Below are 21,825 nucleotides of genomic sequence, written 5' to 3'. Positions count from 1 at the left end.
GGAAATACAGTGTCACCTGTTCTGATGTAAAATAAATGAATAAATAAAATAATAGAAAACCAAAAGTGAGAATAGAAAACAAATGTTAGGGGAAAAAAAAGGCTCCATGTCACTCCATTATGATGAATTACATGGAACTTGCAGAAAATGATGTTTGATTTTTTCTTTTTTTTTACCCATGTGTCTCCACAAACAATTTTAGCAAATAGACTTGCTCCGTCTCCTGTAATGAATCTTGATGTTATTCTTTGCCCTTGAAAATGAGGCTGTCTCCGGAAAACTCTTTAAAAGGAATCCAGAGAAATTCAAACCTATTTTGCTGCTCTAAATTTACGATTTTTACAATTTGTGTGAGTTGTCTCCCTCTTCTGGCTGATTCGAACAGCCTAAGGGATCTACAACTTCCCATTCAAACATGCGAGGTTTCAGGTTTGGTGTGAGCAGAGCCCAGCCCTGGCTTCTCTATGTCTGTGAGTTTATATGGAGACAGCAGTATCTACCAACAGGTACAGACTGGCAACTGTACATATGAAAGAAAGAACAAAATACGATATGACATTATTAAATTTTTCTTCTGAGTTAGCTTTGAAGTTAGGGGACACACCAGGGGTTTCTATGCTTCCTGAATAGAAACACAGTTGTTCTCATACACTACAAGTGACACAACTATTTTTGCATCCAAGTCACACATCTCCTTTGCTGCTATCAGTCAGGGCTCTTCCCATGCCATACATTGCTCTCAGCTTGATGCAACAAACTGCCCACAACTATATTGAGAAACAGCTTGTTTTGTTTTTCTAATTTGTAAAACAAAGGCATACTGCAAGCTGTGCTGACTGGGATGTCATACATCTTTAATAAAAAGTAAAAAGGAAAAGAAAAGAAGGAAGCATCCTCTAGTTACAGCAGACGCCTTCCACTTTTCTTACGAAGTGCCCTGTCAGCATGGCTACCCTCAAGCCATTCTTCAACACTAGCTGAAAAACAATGATATCCTTATTGTCTTTGTGTTTCAGAAGTTATTATTTGGCAATTGGTTGCCTGTAAAGAGAGGGCTTCGGGTTACTAGAAGTGGAATCAGCTATGAATCTGATGTAGACTATCAAGTTGTGCCAGGGGAGGTTCAGGTTGGATGTTAGGAGAAACCTCTCTGAAAGAGCTGTCAAACACTGAAACAGGCTGCCCAGGGAGGTAGTTGAGACATCATCCTTGGAGGTGTTTAAGAAACATGTAGATCTAGGTTTAGTGGGCAGTGTTGCTGGTAGGTGGTCAGTTGGACTAGATGACCAACTAGATGACCATGAGGTCTTTTCCAACTATAAAATTCTATGATTATATGAATATTCACCACATAGAATTCTGATTCTATATTTACCATGTGGGCCAGAGAGTCTCACAGGGTTGCCCTTGGAGGTAAGTTAAGGGTAAGATCTTGAGACATCAAGGTCCAGCCTGGCCCAGAGTAACATATTGCAGCCTTAAGTAGGTCTTCATTTTCCCTTGCACTCAAAAGTATCACCTCTGTCTCCCAGAAAATAATTTATACAATGGGACACTTTCAAACCTCATTACAAGGAAAAAGCTCAACGAAGTACTGGGCCCAGAGAGCTCAGAACAGGCCCAGTAATCGCCTGTTATGGATGTTCAGAAGTGCAGAAGGACTAGATCTTCTGAGCTTTGATTTTCTGACTACTCCAGCTCACAGTGCTCAGATACAGCAGTACAAACATAGTGTCCACGCTCACATTGTCAAGGATAGTCACAGATGGCTGATGATCACAGTTGGAAATCCTCACAACAGGCTCATCACACCAATATGGAGTCAGATGAACATGATTTGTACCTTTCACATCTTCAACCGACACTACAGATTGCAGACAAGTTCTGATATCTCAACTTTAACTTGCTATTTGTATGACAGAATCATTCTGACACCTCAGATATAGTGGAGATCCAACCTATTAAATCTTAGCTTTCAAACTAAATCCCACTTACGTATGCAACTCAAGTCTTTGGCTTTCCCTGTAATCAGTAGTGGGAAACAGAAGGCAATTCCAATCATAGCTGGACTTTGTTGATTACGAAGCTCAGTTGACTGCATTCTAATCATAGATGATTCAGTTAAATGTCTGTACAACTAAGTTGGGGAGATAAGGATAGCCACTAATAGACTTCTAATCAATGGGCTCACATCTTATTGGAACAGGGAAATGTTAGAAACTGCGAGTCGCTCTTGCCTCATATTTATGCCATTTTCAATGCTCTGGAAAAAGCCAGAGCTACTCTTGTGAACTGGCAGCCTGGAAACTGGGTACCTTCAACTGTGTGTCCTCCAGTGCCCTGTGAAACACATCTGGAGAACAGTTTCTGCAAATAAACAGAACTGTACCAAAGAAATAATTTTCATTTATCATTCATCTTCTGAGAAAAATGACCCAGCAAAACTCTATGTAATTATTTACTTATCCATCAAGTATTTAGCTGATGGAAATCAGCCTGGCAGTTTCCTGTAGCTACAACATAATACTAATTAATAATAAAGATACTGGACGTTGGGAAAGCAACAGGGAAGAGACCTTGCTCTGAAAACCTTACAGCCTGAATGACTTGAGCAGGAGAACAGAATTACTATATTGCAAATAACTAATTTTACCATAGAAGAATTCTGTTGTATCACATCTTCTCAGCCAGAAAAAATATAGCTGATACAATTTTTTGAAGTCTGCCCTTCTGATGTGTGGTCTAATAGCAGGTTTCTAAAACCATGTTTTAAATTAAGACTAGTGCCAATACATCTCTGTGCTACTGTATACATAAAGGAGGCTGCCTTCCCCCATTTTCTGGTGTTTATTCATATTACCAATCAGTGAGAAAATTTGTCTGAGCAAATCTGGGAGACCCCAGGATAAAACAGAAATTCAAGAAGAAATTTAATTGCTTGAAATGTATCAAGTTACCATATTTTGTTTATTTCCTGAGATTCAATTACGAAAATTGCCAGTCTGCAGCTCCAAATTGCATGACAACTGTTGAACTTACAGTCTCGCAAGGATAATCACCCCAGAGCACAATACACACATCACTCCACTACCATAAATTAATATAATCTGCCAGTAATTGAAAAAGGCAGAATAAATTCTACACCTCTTTATTCACTGACTGGTATAACGAGGATGTAAGTGTATTGTTTCCTGAGTGGGATCTTTTGCCACTTCTGTTGTTATAGGTTTTTTTTCCAGACACACTGGGCACAAATATGGTTTCACTTCACAAAATGTCTCCATGCCCTCATCAGTCCGTTCATCCTTGTCAAATCAGGATTTCACACATTGTTTTCCACACATTCCCTAATCTTAGCAAAAGTTCCATTTCCCCAGCCCATTGCCATAGGCTATTAGTCTGGCACAAAACTGAAGCTCAAAACAAACAAACAGGGAAAAGACAGCAGCCACAGTTACTATTCTTCTATTTTCTCTTGTCTCAGCTAACAAAATATGTTTAATAGCCTCATTCTGTAATTGGAAAGCCAGAGAGACATTTAGTTGCATCTTGACATACCCTAAGAATATTACCTGCTCCTGAAATATTCTATATCAGCCCATTGATGTTTCTGAAGCTCACTGTGGCAATAGAAAGATGAACATTTTGCTGTCTGCTGGATACAAAACAGCCAATACAATATGACATCAATCAGTGTGGATGTCACTGACCAATGAGTTCACAAACTACACTCAAACATCACTTGACTATTGAAAAAAAACACCAATATATATTTAAGAGATATATTAACAGTTTGAAATTTCACATATTAATGATTCTTTTTAAAATATTTTTTGCACCCTCGTTAGATCTTAGATCTCAGTTACCCAACAGACTTTTATCATTTTTTGTCTTCTTTTCAGAATCATGGAACAACAGCGTGGTTAATGTTGGAATGGACTACTGGATGTCATCTGGCCCAACTCCACTGCTCAAACAGGGACGTTTGGTATCAGCAAAGAAATTGAGAATGTTTAAAAAAGATTAGAAATTATTTTGCATTAAGAGACAAATATGTTTTAAAATGTAATGAAATCCTGCCAATTTGTTTTTTAACAAAGACTTTGGCTGCCATAGTCAAAAAAACCCTCCGGTTTAAAGAAGAATGATTTTCCTTTTAGCATTCAAATTTGCATACCAATATACTTTGCATGTAATTTACATACCATACTGTACCTCAGCCACTTTGTCTCTTATTGTAAAATCAAAGATCAGCTCCAAGCATTTCACAGCTAGGATTATTAAAACATTTTGTTAAGTCAAGTATGAAGATAAGCTTTCTTCCTGATGTTCCTGGAATTGCATACTAATGGCCAGGAAAGGCAAATGTCTGATTCAGGCACTGGATTGAGCTTTGGTATTTCTCACAGACTGGTTTTCAAGTTTGGGCAATTTCACTTCATATCTTTATAACTCAGATAATTATTTCTAAAATAAGAAAAGTGGCATTGTTTATGCCCTTTTTTGCCTATACTTAACTTTTTGAGCAATTACCTGTGATTACTCAAAGGCAGGATTCTCCTGTCAGTCTGAGTGTGGGAACGTATCCAGTGAGATCCCAATCAGATCTAGAAAGCATTACTGTAATGCCCCTCTGAATAAAAACAGTTCAGATCATTTTTTCAATTAAATGAATTACTCAGAGAAATTTCAGTTTGGTACAGAATGAAATTCGCATGCATGGCAATTTTGTGGGTAAAATCAGAGCACCCATCTTTCTACTGCCTGTGCTACTTCAAAAGTCAGTATGAAGTAGCAGCTTAGAAAAGGGTTCTGCATTTGTAACTGAGGGCTGTGGAGCACCCAATCTCTCTGCTTTGATTGTGGAGGTCTGTACTTGCTATGGAGTACCTTAGGTAGGTAGAATAAGTTATAGAGGTTAGCAGTGTGAGTACTCAGTGTTGTATATACTGCCTACAAGTTGCACTGTATTGCTTTTCTCCAGATGCTACACTGAGATGTTTTATTGCTTAATATTTCCCTAATCAATACAATATCATCATCTCTCTACTGGAGACAAGCTTAAATCAGCATTTCAGTAGAAGCTACTATAATTGATTAGATCTTTTTATCCTGAATGTCCATCTATTGTATCCAAAGTTACCTGTTGCATACAGAGCATTTCCAATTCTCTCTATGATAAAGTGTATTTTTTTGCATTAAAATTAGTAGCAGTGGCTGCAAGAAGGTGAAGTGAATAAAGAAGAACTTGATTCAAGTAGTACCGCCCCATCATAGCGCAGACTGTCTGCACTAGGAGAGAATAGTAGCTTAACAGAGCCAATTTAATATCTCAGGGAAAGGGAAAGAGAAAAAAGATAGCTTTGGTTTGAGCAGCACTCTGGTCAAATGGGAGACAGACAGGAACTAATGAAAGTAGCGATAGATAATGAAGGTGTCTTTCTTTCAGGATTAACCATGAAATATCTAAAGACCATATAGTATCCGGCACCTGTATGCAAGATACCTGTATACTGCTAAAAAACTATCTGCCATATATATGCCACATGCATTTCTTTCTTTCTTTCTTTCTTTTTTTTATAAGCTTGGCAAAGGACTCGAGTAGGAAGATAAAGTCTCTGAAAAACACCTTGGACAAAGATGCCAGCACAGATTGTACAGTGAAAGATATCAGGTCTGCCAGTACATGCAAACCAATCTCTACAGGCTGTTTATACTTACCTATTAATGATTTATTGCACAATTACTGGAATTCTGAAATAGTACAATGTATAGGTCCTCATTTCTATTCAGTATAGATTTGATAATGAAAGGATGCAAACTCCTCAACAAGTAAGTTCTGTATTCTTTCTGTTCCCCTCCTCTGGTCAGCAAGCATATCCTTTCTGTCAGAGCAGTCCCTGCTTATCTCTCTTTTCTGCTCTCTCCTGCTTCAGGCAATACAACTGAATGCTGTTGATATGACTGTTGTCCAGGTCAAAATCTAAAACAACCCATACCTTATGCAGGACAAAGTCTCCAGGAGTTAAGTAAACTTACTGATGGTATTTGGAGTTCTAAAAGGACATTGTTATCCATTACCTGTGTGTAAACAGTGAGTACTCAGTATCTAGAAGATACTGCCAGTATCTAGGAGCACCCCCAACTCTGCTCAGTACACCTAAGAAAATAAAACACCCTCCTACAAAAGGATGTGCTCATATAGGTGTAGTTATAAGGAAGAGCAGGACCTTAATGATATATTTCATTTAAAATCCCTGAAAATTCAAGGAAGGACAAGAAACTATGTACAACTACCGAGTTTCCTTGTTCAGACCATTGGAAAACACTGTCTGTACCTGTGGAATAACAGTAAAAGCAGAAAGAAGTATGTCAAGAAAAGTACTGCTGCTTGGGGGCGATGCTGGAGGAGAATATTTAAGTACTACTGTAGATGAAAACTACAGTATCAAGCAACGTGTTTTAATGAACATTTAAAGACAAGTATTTTCAACAAATATATTAGCTGATATAGAGAGTGCTCGAGTTCTTCACTTTTGGGGTAAACTGTAATACATCTTCTTCATGTGATACATTTTTTACCGTAAAGAGCCTATTTTGTTCTCCAGCTGTTAATTGCCTGACTCTCCCATTCATCGCAGAACACTCAAAATAGACAGAAAGGTGAGCTCTTCAGGTGGTGCATATGAACGCACAGATACACAGATATGCACACAAAACCCTACAGCAACACACCACACTTATCTTCTTCTCATTTTTAGATCATACATATTTCATTAAGCTCCATGCAGAGCGTCTTCTGATTTATGGTAATTGTCAACAAAAGCAAAAAAATGCCCACAGTTTTAACCCTGCAGTAGTGAGGATTTAACTGGGATAAAATTAAAATGTTTAAGGGAGAAAACCAACCCAACACCCTAAGCCGCTGGGAGGTTGACCCTTGAGATGTTGTCAATTTATTTTATTTTATTGTATTGTGTTTGTTGTCTGAAAAAGCAGATGCCAGCAGCAACATCTGATGCGCTGGACACCTCCGGTATTATCCCAGCATGCTTATGGCCTGGAGGAGTTGGAGTGAGACTAATTTCCATATCAAACCCAATTTAGATGAAACATCTTGCTTGAAAAAAAAAAAAAAAGAAAAAAAAAGCCAGCGCATCAATAGCCCCTTGATTAGATTTTCATCTCCTGAGCAGACAAATATGAATATTTATTACCATGAATGCAGATTTCCCTCTTTCCATTGCTCTGATCTTGAATATTACCCATTGCTAATTTTTATGAAAATTTGGGCAACATAATGTTTTCACATAAACTGACAGTTCTTGAGATAATCCCGTTATTGTTTGGTGGGAAATGACAGTTTCCGCTTATTCATGTGTTAACAAGGGATTAAATATTGTTTTTCATCACCATAATCTAAAATAGACTGCAAATTAAAATTTGAACATTGTGCATTAGCCGAGCTTTGAGGACCAGGATTTGTTTGCATTCACTTAGTAAAGATCTGTAAATTAACAGTTTAACAGTAAGTGAAATCAGGATCATAAAAACAGCACTGATGTTTGTAAAATGAAGCCACTGCTCTACCTGCAAAAGGTAAAGAGCCAGAGAGAGAAATCATTCACAAAATGACATCCCTTTGCTGAGTAAAGTGCACTCTGAACTGTTGCCAGCCACAGTGACCCTCAGGCATTAATGGACCGGGTCATTTTTCCACAGCACAGAATCATGTCCCTTTTCCTTGTCACAAGTTCTGATTCTCAAATACTTCATTTCTGCAGCTCACACTGAAAAAATGGCTCTATCATAGATCTATTCACAGTGCTAAAAGCAGTCATGCTGACCCAGAAGTTGTTTTCTTGTATGCCAAAATGCCCTGCTCAAACCCTATCAGTCCAGGCCTTGGTGTGCAGTACACAGCCACATACAATCTCACTGATATGGGCATTTTGCTGCAGATGCAGTATAGAGCAATAAAGGGTTGGTTATCTCCTTAATGCCTGCGCCTAATGTCCAGCAGTGCCAATCAGAGAATGTGCCATAGTGAAAATAAAAAACCTGTGATGTTCTGCAGTTCATGAGCCATTGCATTTCTTAATGTTTCTAAAGAAGCTTTGGGTTACAAATTTGCAATACTAAGAAAAAAACAACACAACCACAACCACTTTGATATCTCTCAAAATGCAAAAAAGCTGTAACTTATGCTTATTCAAAGCAACACAAACATCTGCCCAACTAAATCTTCAAGTTATTTCATCAGAAAATAACCTTGGTGACAAGGAAAAGTATAAACTGAACATAGTTTTTACAGAAGTCATATAATAGGAAGCCTCATACTTAAATTTAGGACCTCTTCAAAAATATTCTGATTACAAATTATTTCATACATGTGATAAATAAAGCTTTGCATTCTGAAGGATGCTGAAGTGATGCATGTACAGCAATTCTACAGCAACATTGCCTCTAAGGGCAGAAAATTAGTGAGGGACAGAAGGTGAAGGAGGGATGGGAAGAATGATGAGAATGTGCTACTTACTGAGCTTCAGTCTTCACAGAAAGCAGATCAGATCTTATGTTTTACAGCCCAGTACTAACAGAAAACACAATAATGGGACTGTGATTCTAGTATCTGGATTTAATGCTTGGAGTTTGCTTAGACTTGGACTTGGAGGGGGACTCACTGCCCTCTAGGACTGTCCACTCTCTAGGATTGCCAGAAAGATAGTGAGGTGATGGGATCCACCATCTCTTCCATGACTCAAATTCCAAAATACCTGATTGAGATTGCTTGAAATCCATGTGTTCCTGTCCTGATCTAGCACCAGCCTCAAAAGGTGGCAGAATCTCCCTTCCTGAAATACCTGATCAGCTCTATCATCCAAATCTCAGACAGCCAAGCAGAATTTCACCTTCACGTGCAGCTCTGCCAGCCATCCCATCACAGTGATTTTTTTTTCCCTTTGAGTCACAAAGAACTCGATGCTGGTAGGGGGAGGATGCTGGATTTCATGAACTAATAAGATATCTACTACAAACAATCACGGCTTTCTGTGTAAAGATCTTACATCTATTCTTTATGAATATATCAAATGCAGGCTATCAAATCATAGGGTAGATAATAACATTGATTTTTAAGCAGAATTACTCTACAGTTTGCTCATGTATTCAGTGCTAGCATCTAAATCTCTTTTCTGTAATGGTTTTTAAGGAACACTCAGCTTTAAAAACAGTGGCATGACACGGCCTAAAAACTAGACAAACCCTTATAAGAAACATGCTATGTTTTAAAGGAAACTGTTAAAAGAAACAAAAAGAAATGACACTGGTAGGATGCATAAGTTCCTGAAGCCACAAGGCAAACAGTATCTTGTTTCATTTTACATGATACTGAATAAAAATTGAATTGCTGTAGTTGCCATAGCAACTGTCACATCACTTGGCACTTCTGCTCCTTTAAATCACATAGTGCTACTGTAAAGGAATTCATGAACCAACATGACACTTGAATACTTGTGCTTTTTACAGTATTTCAGGAGGAAAACATAAATCAATATACACTGAGAGTTGTCTCTGAAAATCGGGTTTGTTATATTTCTCTTAACATTATAATCTCCTCATTTTCTTGTCGTGTTCTTTGCAAATTTGCAAAGAAGGTGGAGGGCGTTGTCACAATCAGTGCACAAGGAAAGAAATTACTACTGACACCTGATTTCCAAACTGAAGCTGTGACCTGTCACTCAGATGTCAAAATACCTTTGCTATGCAATATTCAAACCAAATAGAAGGGATAAACATTGGAATTTTGCCCCTCCACAGCCAGAGTTGGTGCAATACATAACAGCAGAGATTCTTAGAGGCATACAGGCATCTGCTTCAAAGTACTAGTAGATTAGAAGGGAAGTCTGACTATATATATACCTAAAGCTAAGAACATGATAAATTTTTGCAGAGTTTGAGCCATGATTTGTATTGTTTGAGATGGCTCTGCATAGATTATGAAGTTATGGAAGGTATACAACAAAGTAATGACTATATATATATATATATATTTGGTGCATATTTATATGCAATGCATATTTTTTGTTTTTGCTTTGCTGTTTATTAACACTCTGGATGCAATTTGTTTGAAAAGCAGCCCTCTAGTGGGCTATGTACCATAATGAATTGTTAATAAATCGCATTAACATTATCTCTAAATATTAGTTAAAATGCATTTTGCAAAAACATACAAGATCTTCAATAAATGAGCCATAGATCTCCATCATTCTCTTTGGAGAAATTTAATGTTCTGTTTAACTTTATTCCTTAAAACCCCTGAAGCATTATTTTTAAATGCTGCTTTGTGATCAACTTCTGATTAGTTTCACTTTACATGTATACTCACTAAACTGCAATAGTAATATTATTCACTGTCAGTAAGATTCCATTAAAGTTGCATATTATTATTCACATTCTATTTAATTTATAATCTATGTCTTTTTAAGGGTGACAGAGAATCTATAATTGAGAAAGGGTGCAGAATAAAGTGTGTATTCACTGAGAATATTCCTAACATTGAATGCCTTGAAGTTTTTAATTTATTTATTATTTTGTCCTATTTGTCTATACAGCCATAAGGTTACATGCCATAAAGCAAAGTTTTCAAATGTAGAATGCTTTTATTCGCTGTAGTAACATCACTTTATGTAAGATCAACATAATTCTAGTACTACCAAAATATCTAGAAGTCAAAATGTCCTGAAACATCAAAACATCACTCTTTTAGAATGTCTATAGAGATAGTGAAGTGTCCACTTTTACTTATTTTTTGGGTTACTTCCACTTGGTTTAGGAAAATAACTCTTACGTCAGTCATAATATGTGAAATATGATTCATATTCTACAAAGCCTTTTTTAATTTCAAGGATGAGTGTATTTCCTGTTCATTTAAAATCATGAATTATGGGGTGGGTCCTGTTTAACCAGTTGAAGATGGAGACTGTGCCATTTCTTAGTTTATTTTGGAATAATTTATATTTATATTTATATATCAAATAATTTATTACTCAAATCACAGACCCCTAGGCCCAGTAAACTGATTTCAATCATTACACTTTCTTGAGCCACTGGAAACTCTTCCTATTTTGAAATTGTCTTGAAAAAGCAATTTCAGCCAAAAGAAGTATTAAGCAGTAAGTTGTCTGTGCATTTGAACCACTGTTTGAAATTTTCTTGAACTGGAACTGGCCTTGAATCAGAAACTTTGCTCACAGTCAGGCTCAGAGTGGAATCAAACTGAAAAATACTTTTCTTTTGTGATTTAAAAGTACCTATAGAAAGAGAAAGAAGGGATTAAATTCCTGAAGGATTTCAAATTAATTCCAGGTTACCCAGTGAAGTGACATCCGCATAGGACTGGGGATCTCAACCCTGCTGAATCCTGAGTTCAGCAGGAATCAAGTGGAGCTGTGCTCCATCCATGTGAGACCAAATAATGTCCCTGAGATCTTGTAGGGATTCTCAACCATGCAGAATAACAGGCTCAACTCATATTTCTGCAAAACACAGTGCTCCCCATCAAGTCAGATGCCCCGTCCCTGGAGACATTCAAGGCCTGGCTGGCTGGGGTTCTTAGCAACATGATTGAGATGTAAGTGTACTTTTTCATTGTAGGGGGGTTGGGCTAGATGACCTTTAAGGGTCCCTTCCAACTCAAATGATTTTGTGATTCTATGATTCCAAGTTGGGAGACAGAAGAAAGGAGATATACAGGTCCTGTGGTTTATTTCTTTCTACCAGTACTATGCCTCCAATGGTGTTGCATACACATGCATACCACAATATTTACATTCACACAATTACATACATTAACCGTAGGAGGTTCTTGGACTCCTGAAGGTGAACTTAGGATTGCAGAGATTTACTCTGTGTAGGAAAGATCTAAAGAAAATACCCTAAAGTCAGCTTCATCCTACCTGAATAACCAGGAAAGTGTGAAAAGCTCAAGATGAATTCGTGAAGCATGAACATCACACATGACATTGACTCAAACATTGGAGAGCTACCATTTAAGAGTTTCAGGATTGTTACAGGTGCTCGTATACTTCAAGTAGAAAATAAGTGTCTTGGCAAATACAGTATCAGAAGTATCAGGTACTACAGCAACAAACACATCTTCATTACTTTTACAAAAGGACTGTTTTTCTCTACAGCAGTTATTCCTGTTTTTCTAGTATAACAGCCATCTTATAGATGAAATGGGTGATAAAATAATTAGATCTTTAAGAGTGATACACAGGATATCAAATTCCAGTCTAAGTCTTTGGATCTCCAGAGCACTAAATATTCTACCAGCAAATATTAGATGCTGAAGCAGAATTACTGCATAAATAGCGGTAAGGACCTAAAAGTTCTGCTAAGCTATGCTAATTTCCAAGCAATGCTTTGCTCTATATCATAGAGTCACAGAGTAGGTGAATTTGAAAGAGACCTCTGTGTCCATCTGGTCTACCCTCTGCTCAAGCAGGGCGATGCAGAACAGGTTGCCCAGAACCATGTCCAGATGGCTTCTGAAACTCTCCAAGGAGGGAGAAATATACAGAAATATATACATCACTCAAACCTTATAATCGAATGCACAGAGCTTTTAGCCAACGTTTTGACATGTTAACAGCTTTTCCTACAGATAAGGAACTCATTTTTAATTCTGCCGAGGAAGAGCCAGAACCTACTCAGAACTGACACAATGCAGCTAACTTCAGCTGTATCAAAAAGACTCACTGAAGCTGTGGAAATCCTTTGTATGATGATCACAGAATCATGGAGTTCTTTAAGGCTGGAAAAGACCAATATGATCATCCAATCCAACCATCAGCCCATCCCCACCATGCCCACTGAACACATCCGTCAGTGCCAAATGTCCACGGTTCTTGAACACCTCTGGGGATCGTGACTCCAGCACCTCCCTGGGCAACTTATTCCAATGCATTATCACTCCTTCTGAGAATAAATTTATCCAACCTGAACCTCCCTTGGTGTAGCCATTAAAGTCAAGATGAACTATATTGTAACCGGTAAATTTCAGAACTGTGTACTTAATTAATTAATAGCACATGTTTATGTAGTGGCATACAAAGAATTCCTTAGCCTTCTCCAGAGTTGACTGAATGGTTCAGTAAACTTGGCGTGAGTTTTCTAAGCTGTTGCTACTTTTGAAATGCTTTTCTTGAGAGAGAGGGAGAGGGAGCTCTGAGGAGCATTTCTCTTCTGCACAGAAGTGACAGTTTCCTTCCACCACACCCAATGCCTGGTGTCTGCACACTTCTCACTGTAGCACAAATCCTGTTAACCACAGACCAAGGCCTAAAACAGATTCCACTGTCCAGAGCAACACATGAATTATTGCTGAGCTTTACAACTGCTTCTGCATTTGTTTATACAGCTGTTCCATTTGCCACCAGTATCACAACTATTTTTCTCTTGAGTTATTTCAGATATGAAACTCGACATACAAAATCGATTCCTTTTATTTTACAGTCCTGCAAGTGAAGATTTTATAACCATTAATTTTGTCATGAATATGACCTACTGTACAAACAAAAGGGCTGTTTTTAATTCTGAAACCAAAGTTTATTCTTAGTACTTCTGATCTGAACATCATGATTTTGATTAACAGTTAGCATTGCATATAACCATATTCCAACAGTCTGAAGCTAAAGAACTTCTTAGTCCACAAAAGATTCTTTCATTATGTTAAAATATGTATTTTGTTATTTTTATGCTGTTAAATAATATCACATCCCATTATAATTCATGTAGGTGAGACTGCAGAACTGTACTAATTATGTAGAAAATCATGGCTGAAAAGGCTTACAAACAGGAATAAACAGAGCTGGGAGAATTCATAACCAGCAAAATAAGTTCATCCATCACCAGAATGTTCCAAACTACTTGGATCTTTCACTGCTGATCACTATAACTCAAATGTAACCTAGAAGGTATTAGGCCTCAAATATCTTCTTTCATTCTCTCTTTTCTGGCCCTATCAAAATACGTATTTGGCAGAGTGTAAAACACAAGCTTCTGTGAAAGTCTTTATTAAGCCACGTAGTAACACCATTCATTTTTCATTATTATAGCCCAAATATACAAGAGGTGAGGTCTACAGCAAAGAGTGATGACTTTTAGTAACCCAAACTCAAGAATCAGATGAAATCTCAAGCAAAAATCTGGTCCATTTGTCCTAGTTCTATTGGCTGGTCTTAAAAACATATAGGAGGTCCTTGAGACTATGTCACCAGTACATACGTAAGACTACCATAGTTACAGCAACCTTGTTATTACAACACAAATTAATGATGTATCTGACAGGTGACAATTTCCTGCATTACAAACATCCAAAAGTTGTCCACGTGTAAGAAAACTATTTAACAGTAAGTGTTTAAACAGAAATGTGCTGAACAGAAACTGGAGATTCTGCTTTTCCAGCTGACCTTGAAGCCAGCTGGAATCCATTCAGTTATTGGAACTGGATGAAATACATGGAGGTATTTCATCAGCATGCAGCATACCGTTGAATTCTGAGTGAAAAGTACTGCATGTGGCAGCCACAGTGTGTGCCAGTTCTGGTTCTCCTGTTATTTGCCAGAAAATAAGCCCTGGGGATAGCATAAACACAAGCTTCCCTCTGGCCTGAAGTCAGGACACAGCCTGAGGTGCCCGCCTCCTGCAGCATACTCCTCTCAGCTCTTGGGTTTATACACCCTTGAAAATCTCAACTAGTTAAATCAGTCATTGAAGTAGAGATGCCGACGTTCATTTTCTGATGTCATTACATATGTTTTTATCAAATTCCTGCATCTTTGACACTGAGAATCTCACTGAGCAACACTGTTGGTCTCTTCAGGACCAACATAATAAAATCACGCAAAGAACCTCAAAAATTATGACAAAGTAAGTTTTTAGGCATGAGGTGATAAAATCCAGAAATGTTAAAATAACACAAATCAGTAAAAAGAAAGAAAAAAAGAAAAATTCCTTCAGTATATTACAAGTTAGTCATTCATTATTCTTACTACTGAGAATAATGTAATCACTAAAAAAGGTATTTGTCTAGCTCTGTGAGCATTCACCATTAGTGAAATTACTTAAATGAAAAGGGAAAGAAAAGATAACTGTGTACACAAAATTAGCACGAGAATTAGCAATCAACTGTAGTTCATACAAGGTTCTAAGCAGATAGCATCATCTTTATTAATAAATGATGAACTGCTTAGTGAAGTTTTTGCTTAGTGATATCACCATAATAACAAACACATGTTTTATTTATGTTTCAAGTTACATCCAAAATATGCAAGCCATTCACTAACAGATTCTCTCTAACATCTGAAGACTCTTTACCCTAGATTTAAACTTTCATTGATCTAGATGAGATAGTACTCCATCAAAACTAAGGGGAATAATGCAACGACTTCAGTCGCTGTGCATGATGACTTCAGTTGCTGCGCTCATCTTTGGGGATTTTCTTTCTGTGATACAACAAAGCAAAAAACTGCATTTCTTAAAGCCAGCTGCACTTTCCTTGTAAGGATGGTATTTTTTTCTCTGTGGGATACAGTGCTATTTGTGCAGCAGATTGTATTTTGACAGATGTAACTGTATCATAAAAAGGCCCTTAGCACTACCAGGCTGGTAGCTCACAAATCTTCATGTGCTCCAGGATTCCATTAAAGCAACCAAATAAAAAACCACCACCACGAACAACAACAAAAAAAACCACCAAAAAAGAACCCCTCCCCAACTCCCCCCAAAATATCAATTAAAATGTTTTTGAGAGTGTAAAATGCCCCGAAGCCACTTACCTCCCCCACACCAGTCTGCAAAATTCTCAGCCCAGTTGTTTTCTCAAGCTTCTCTTTGTTCATGGCTGCAAGGAAAATTAAGATTGAAATAGTTGCAGAAAAGCTGAAATATGCACAATTTCGCAGCACATATAGGGTAACCAGCCTCCCTTCTTATCCTCTATCAATAAATTCATGTCAGTTTCTTTGACATCTATGGAATATTTTCCCCTGATAGTCACTCTGCTATTCAGTGTTTTGAACGCATAAGTGTATTGTTAGTTGTTCACTTTCCTGTGAAAAATAAAATCTTCTTGCTCCCTTGTATACAGAATGTCACACATTTAATACATGCACAACATATCTGGGACGTTCCCTTTAGCAGAATCTTCCCACTGTCTTTCTTGAAGCATGCAGCAGCATGGCATCTTGCCATTGCAGCAGCACTGTTACCATGTAAGATATTTCAGAATAAATTACATTTTTACCTGGCAGGGAAGACAAACAGTTTATCTCATAACATCAGGTTGCAGTGCACAATATTTTCTTTTATAAAATTGAGATTTTTCATATTTATCAGTTTCTGGATCAGTATAGGCACTCAAAAATAATCAGGTATAAAACTGAGGCTATGTTTATACTTATAACTTAGAAACATCCTGTGCATGGACTTGAGCACTATCATTGCCAAAACTAAACAAGAATGAGATTATTCAGAGCTGAGGGTATGGGTAAGGTCACCATGTTTTCAGCAGGAATGTGTTAACTGTTTAGATGCATACTATATCACTTGGATTCATGAACAAAAAACAGACATTTGTCCTGTTTTATTTATTAACAAAAATGAAATTTTAAGGCCTTATTAAACTCTTCTCACTTAGTTGTATAGTCATTGACTATCTAATCCCACTGAGTCATCTTGGTTCTCTCTGCAGTCAATGGGAAGATATGAACATTTAATACTATGAGTCATCCTACACAGCTTACACACATCAGCAGGCACCCCTCTCTTTCTATTGACTACAGCGACAATTGCAATAGACTCAGCTTCTCAATTTAAGTCAGCTGAAGGAAGTATTCCTGCCAGAAAGCACAAGAAGTGGGCCAGAACATATTATAAACAATAAATTTACACTAAAATGCTAAAAAAATAACATATTTTTCCTTCATTTTGGAAAAAAAACCAATATAATTGCAGGTGTATGAAGCATTCAGAACAATTCATATCACAGCAGACAGTTCTTAGAAGCAATATTATTGTGAGATGATGATTTATTTAGTTTGTTCAAAGTAGAACACGAATGGCTCACATTTATTTCAGAGGTGAGTTGTATCATTAGGGCTCATTTTGACCCCATATATCCAAAATGTGGAATAATTTAGTAAGTATTTGTATGTGCAAAGCCTCAAAAAGTACAACTTTAAGTAAATCTAATGCAGAGAAATGTTTCTCTGTATGACTTCCTCCAGCAAGAGATGAATTTTGTGCATGAGTCAGATAGAGAGGAAAGTTCAGTCCATTTCTTAGTCCCAGAAATTTTGATGAAGAAAACAAATAGTCCCTAGCACAAACAAGCTTATCACAATCAATGTCACTGGAAATGCACAAGCATAGTTTGCATGGATCACATGATTTGAGGCTACATTTACTTAAGTTCTGATGTATGAATTTCCAAAAAATAAATCTTTGCAAACAAGCTTGATTTTCAGCCTTGAGATAGATTCTGGATTGTGTTGCCTCATGGATGGTGAATGACCTGCCATGCTGATATTTTCCCTTTGGATGTGCTCTGCTAGCACACTGACAGTCACACAGCACAAACATTAAAGACAAATTTTTATCAAATGCAAAAATTTAAAAGATTAAAAAGAACTGGAAGCCCTATGGCCTCCTTCAGAAAAGCTGCACCAAATGATTCTTTGGTAGCTTGGGGCAAATACAGCTGTGCAGTAGAGTGGCTGCAAAATAAATGTACAAGTAAAAAGTTAAATCCTACTGTATATTTTTATACTACAAGGACAGTTAACAGGAAATATTTGGTCTGCTGAATCACTGAATTTTGCAATCACTGCTAACACATTCAACCTACCTCCTCTTTATAGGTTTCCTGCAGACTTTAGTTTTTTAAGCGTTGAGATACATATATATAAAGTGTACTTAACCCACCCTTCCCTTTTGATATTGGCTAAAAGGACAGCTCTGACAGCTATGCTAACCTAAACCACGCCAAAATAAAGAGGCATGAAGGCATGTTGTGTTACTGATCAAATCAGAACTTGAAAAGGGTGAAGCTCAGGAACTGCCAAACATCCCCAGCATCTTCACTCCCAGTGTGTAGCAGGAACATATTTTAACTACCTTTGAACTCCACAAGCAGTTCAGGAAAGTCGACAAATTCTGTCAAAAACAGCAGTGCCAAGGCTAAAGCATCAGCCACATACTGAGAAACGGCTTGAAGTTGCTGAACATGATATAACTTCTTAACTTTTTCTATCTATAATTGTAATTGAGAATGTAAGACAATGAAACATAGTCAATAGCCTATGAGGAAAAATGTGGTGAAAATAAATTCTGGTATATAGAACAGTCCCTGGAAAACTGGCCAATATTTTAAGGGGTATTTTAGTGTGCTATCTACTAGTTTTTATTCCAGTAGAAATATTCAGCACGTAATGTTTCTGTTTCAAAATTTATGGACTAGAAATAATAATTTTGTGTAATGTGGTATGCTGTACATTCCAACAAAGCTGATTTGTTTCAACCTTGGCTTAATGTCCTGAAATTCTAATGGAGGACTCACAAACTCATCGGCAAAAAGCTATAATCCAATCTAGTGTCCTTCTATGATGGATTAACTGTATCAGCCCAAAAAGGGAAGACCAACTGATGTCATCTACCTGGAGTTCTGTAAGGCCTTTGACATGGTCCCACATCATCCTTATATCCTTTATCGTCTAAATTGAGGAGGTATAGATTGGAAGGATGGACTATAAGGTGAATAAGGAACAGACTGGGAGAACTCATTGAGAGTTCCTGAGGAGGTCTTGAGAATTCTAGTGGATGAAAAACTTGATGCAAGCCAGCAGTGTGTCCCAGAAAGCCAATTGTATCCTGGGCTGCATCAAAACAGGGGTGGCCAGCAGGGCAAGGTAGGTAATTGTCTTCCTCTACTCTGCCCTTGTGAAGCCCTGTGTGGAGTATTGCATCGAGATCTAGAGCCACAGCACAAGAATGACACAGACCAGTTGGGGACGGTCTAGAGGAGGGTCATGAAGATGTTAATAGGTCTTAAGATCCTCTCCCATAAAGGAAGACTGAGGGAGCAAGACTTGTTCAGCCTGAGGAAGATAAGGCTTCGGGGAAACCTTATAGTAGCCTTCTAGTACCTAAAGGAAAGCTGGAGTGAGACTATTTAAACAAGAAGATAGTGGTAGGACCTTTTAAAATTAAAGATCATAGATTTAAGTTAGAAAAGGTTAGAAAAAAAGTTCTTCACTAGGAGGCACTGTGGCAATGACACAGGCTTCCGAGAGAAGCTGAGGATGCTCAGAGGTCCTCAAGGCCAGGTTGTGTGGAGTCAGGGCAACCTGATCTAATGGTGGCAACTCTGCCAATGGCAGAGGCATTAGAGTAGATTATCTTAAATGTCCCTTGAATCCAAGACATTCTGTGATAGAACAAACAGCTACTAAAAAAAACAAATGAACAAAAAAAACCCCACCCTAAATAAATAAACAAATAAAACCAATTCAGTTTGCAATGCAGAAAACCCATTTTTTAATCTTCCACTGAAACAAAAAGAGCCTCCAAACACACACAAAAAGGAGGCTTTTAAATTAAATTCACTAGATGAAGGATATGCAAATTACCTGGAGAAGCAGAGCCCTATAATGTTCTCAAAATTCTGCAATAGCCTATTTAATTAGTATTTTAATTTATCAGAATAATTCTTTGCACTTGACAATTTATGCAGTATCCCATATAATTAAGCACGTAGCTACAGTGGAATAATTTTGCCTACACACTGTATACCAGTTATTTTAACCTGAAAGAATCTGTGGAAGTCTCTTCTGTGATCTAAATTACAATGGGGACAACTTAATGGCTTTGCCCTATTAGGGAGCACGATGAGGGTGTTACTGAGTGTTCCAGGGTAGTGATTCTCACTGTTCGTAGTCTTCACCAACCAGAGGGAAGCCTAATGTGTTTCCCAAGGGCTAACATTTATTTCCTTCAGGAAATTTATCTGCCAGTTGCACAGTCAGGAATTTGACTGCCTAGTTTTGTAGTTGGCAGGTTTGACCGCAGCTCGCTGGTTATTAGGAGAAGCAAGTTAGAGAGAGCCTCCAGTACAACTCCAGTCTCATTATAACACTTCTGGAAGAAGGAAGCCCTGAGAAATGAGTAGTTCACAAAGGCTGGACATAAAGCAGGTTGCCAAGCATAAGAAAACCCTCCAAAATACTCATGGGAGCACATGTACACCGACAAAAGTGCTGCAGGATTTACCCACTCCATGGAAGAAACCACCCAAAGTATGAGAAGTATTTGTGGGAAGGTGGTATCACTCACAAGGAAACCTTATTTTTCTGCTGTGTATCTGACTTTCAGGGTGTGTTTTATCTAATTAAACACAGAAGACAACAGTATTTATAGCCATATGATTCCACTGACCTCTATTACATGCCCATTTCAGAACGAGTCAATTCATGCCCTGGGCTCACTAATGATATTGACTGAACCTCCAGTCAATAAACAATGGAAGGCAATTAATTCAGATTTACTGTCCAATGAATTCTACACCAATGATCCTCTTCACATTTGTTTGTTGCAAAGCCCCTTTCACAAAGATACATTCAGAAGAATTTCATCCATTTTATTGTCTTTGAAGAAAGGAAAGGGAAAGAATGGAAGGGAAATCCAGAGAAATTGTATTTGTTATACTTTTAATTTTTTTTTAACACATTTCACAAATTTAACACAAGCAAATGTTGCATTTATTTACGCCAAGGTAGTCTTTGCTTCCTTCTGTCCTACATCCAGATTACATGGAAGGTTTCTTTATAGGGTGAAAGACTGCCTTTATGGTTATGGCGTACATACACAGAAGATACAAACAAATCTTTTCAATCTTGTAATTAGATGAAAATGGATTCCCATAACATTTGTGCCCTTACTCTGTTGAGAATTCCTAGAGCAAACCTGCTTTTGCACCTCTTGAAACTGCTGAGGTAGTCACAGAAATAAAACACAGAGATGGTTCAGCACTCTCTAGGTCTTTCAGAACATTGGAATATCTGGATTTGTAATAGAGGTTTTTCTTGTGCATATAGCATTGCTGGAAATAATTAGATCACATTTTAATGAACTTGCAATTAGATACTTAGTTATTCCTATGTTCAGAAGAATAGACTTTCTGGAATATAAGATAAAATCTCCCTCCCTTTAGCACACATCTTTGAATTCCCCTTGGCACTCCTAGGGGATGCAGTCTGAGAATTTATAACTCTTCTCCCTGGGCAGGAGTAGCATTGGGCTGCAAGTAAATAAGTCATGAAACACAACACGAGCATCCAAAGTGCTCCAGCTTGAAACAGAAATTACTAACTCAAGAATCCAGATACAAGGAGAGGAAGGCTCTCTCTATTCAGTTGTACAATTTAGTTAGTGAAGGAAAAGTATACAGACTGGCAGGGCAAAAGGCATTTTGTCTTCCATTCGTCAGTGGGTGATGAAGAGAGATTGTAGCTTCATGTGTAATTTCTAGTTAACTGGCAGCCAGGCCTGGATTGAAAACGGTTGCAAAGAACTCAAAGTGACATATCTGTACTAGTGACAGCTTGCTAAATATTATGTCATATTCAATTTTCAAGTCATTTTTCAAATGATTTTAATTAGATATTGTTTCAATCTCACGTGCATTAATTTAATTTCTTATAACAACATTCCAGCTTTCAATCTGCTCAGATACAGTACCTTGCTGCCTGGAATAATTTAAAGTAT

The 21,825-nt window shown here is 37.6% G+C and overlaps 1 protein-coding gene across 1 annotated transcript in view; it reads right to left on the bottom strand.

Annotated features, from left to right (window-relative positions):
- Positions 1–21,825, bottom strand: part of PTPRN2 (protein tyrosine phosphatase receptor type N2) — a 568,252-nt gene that overhangs the window by 210,194 nt on the left and 336,233 nt on the right. The window contains exon 13 of the mRNA XM_065731219.1: positions 15,843–15,907. Coding sequence (XP_065587291.1) covers positions 15,843–15,907 — 65 coding nt within the window. The remainder of the gene's footprint in view (positions 1–15,842; positions 15,908–21,825) is intronic.

The sequence above is a fragment of the Cyrtonyx montezumae genome, unplaced genomic scaffold (assembly GCF_038088225.1).
Source record: "Cyrtonyx montezumae isolate F1298 unplaced genomic scaffold, pur_monq_1.0 scaffold_14, whole genome shotgun sequence".
NCBI classification, from domain to species: Eukaryota; Metazoa; Chordata; class Aves; order Galliformes; family Odontophoridae; genus Cyrtonyx; species Cyrtonyx montezumae.
Note: the sequence above shows the minus strand (reverse complement) of the source record. Positions and strands in the feature narration are given on the sequence as shown.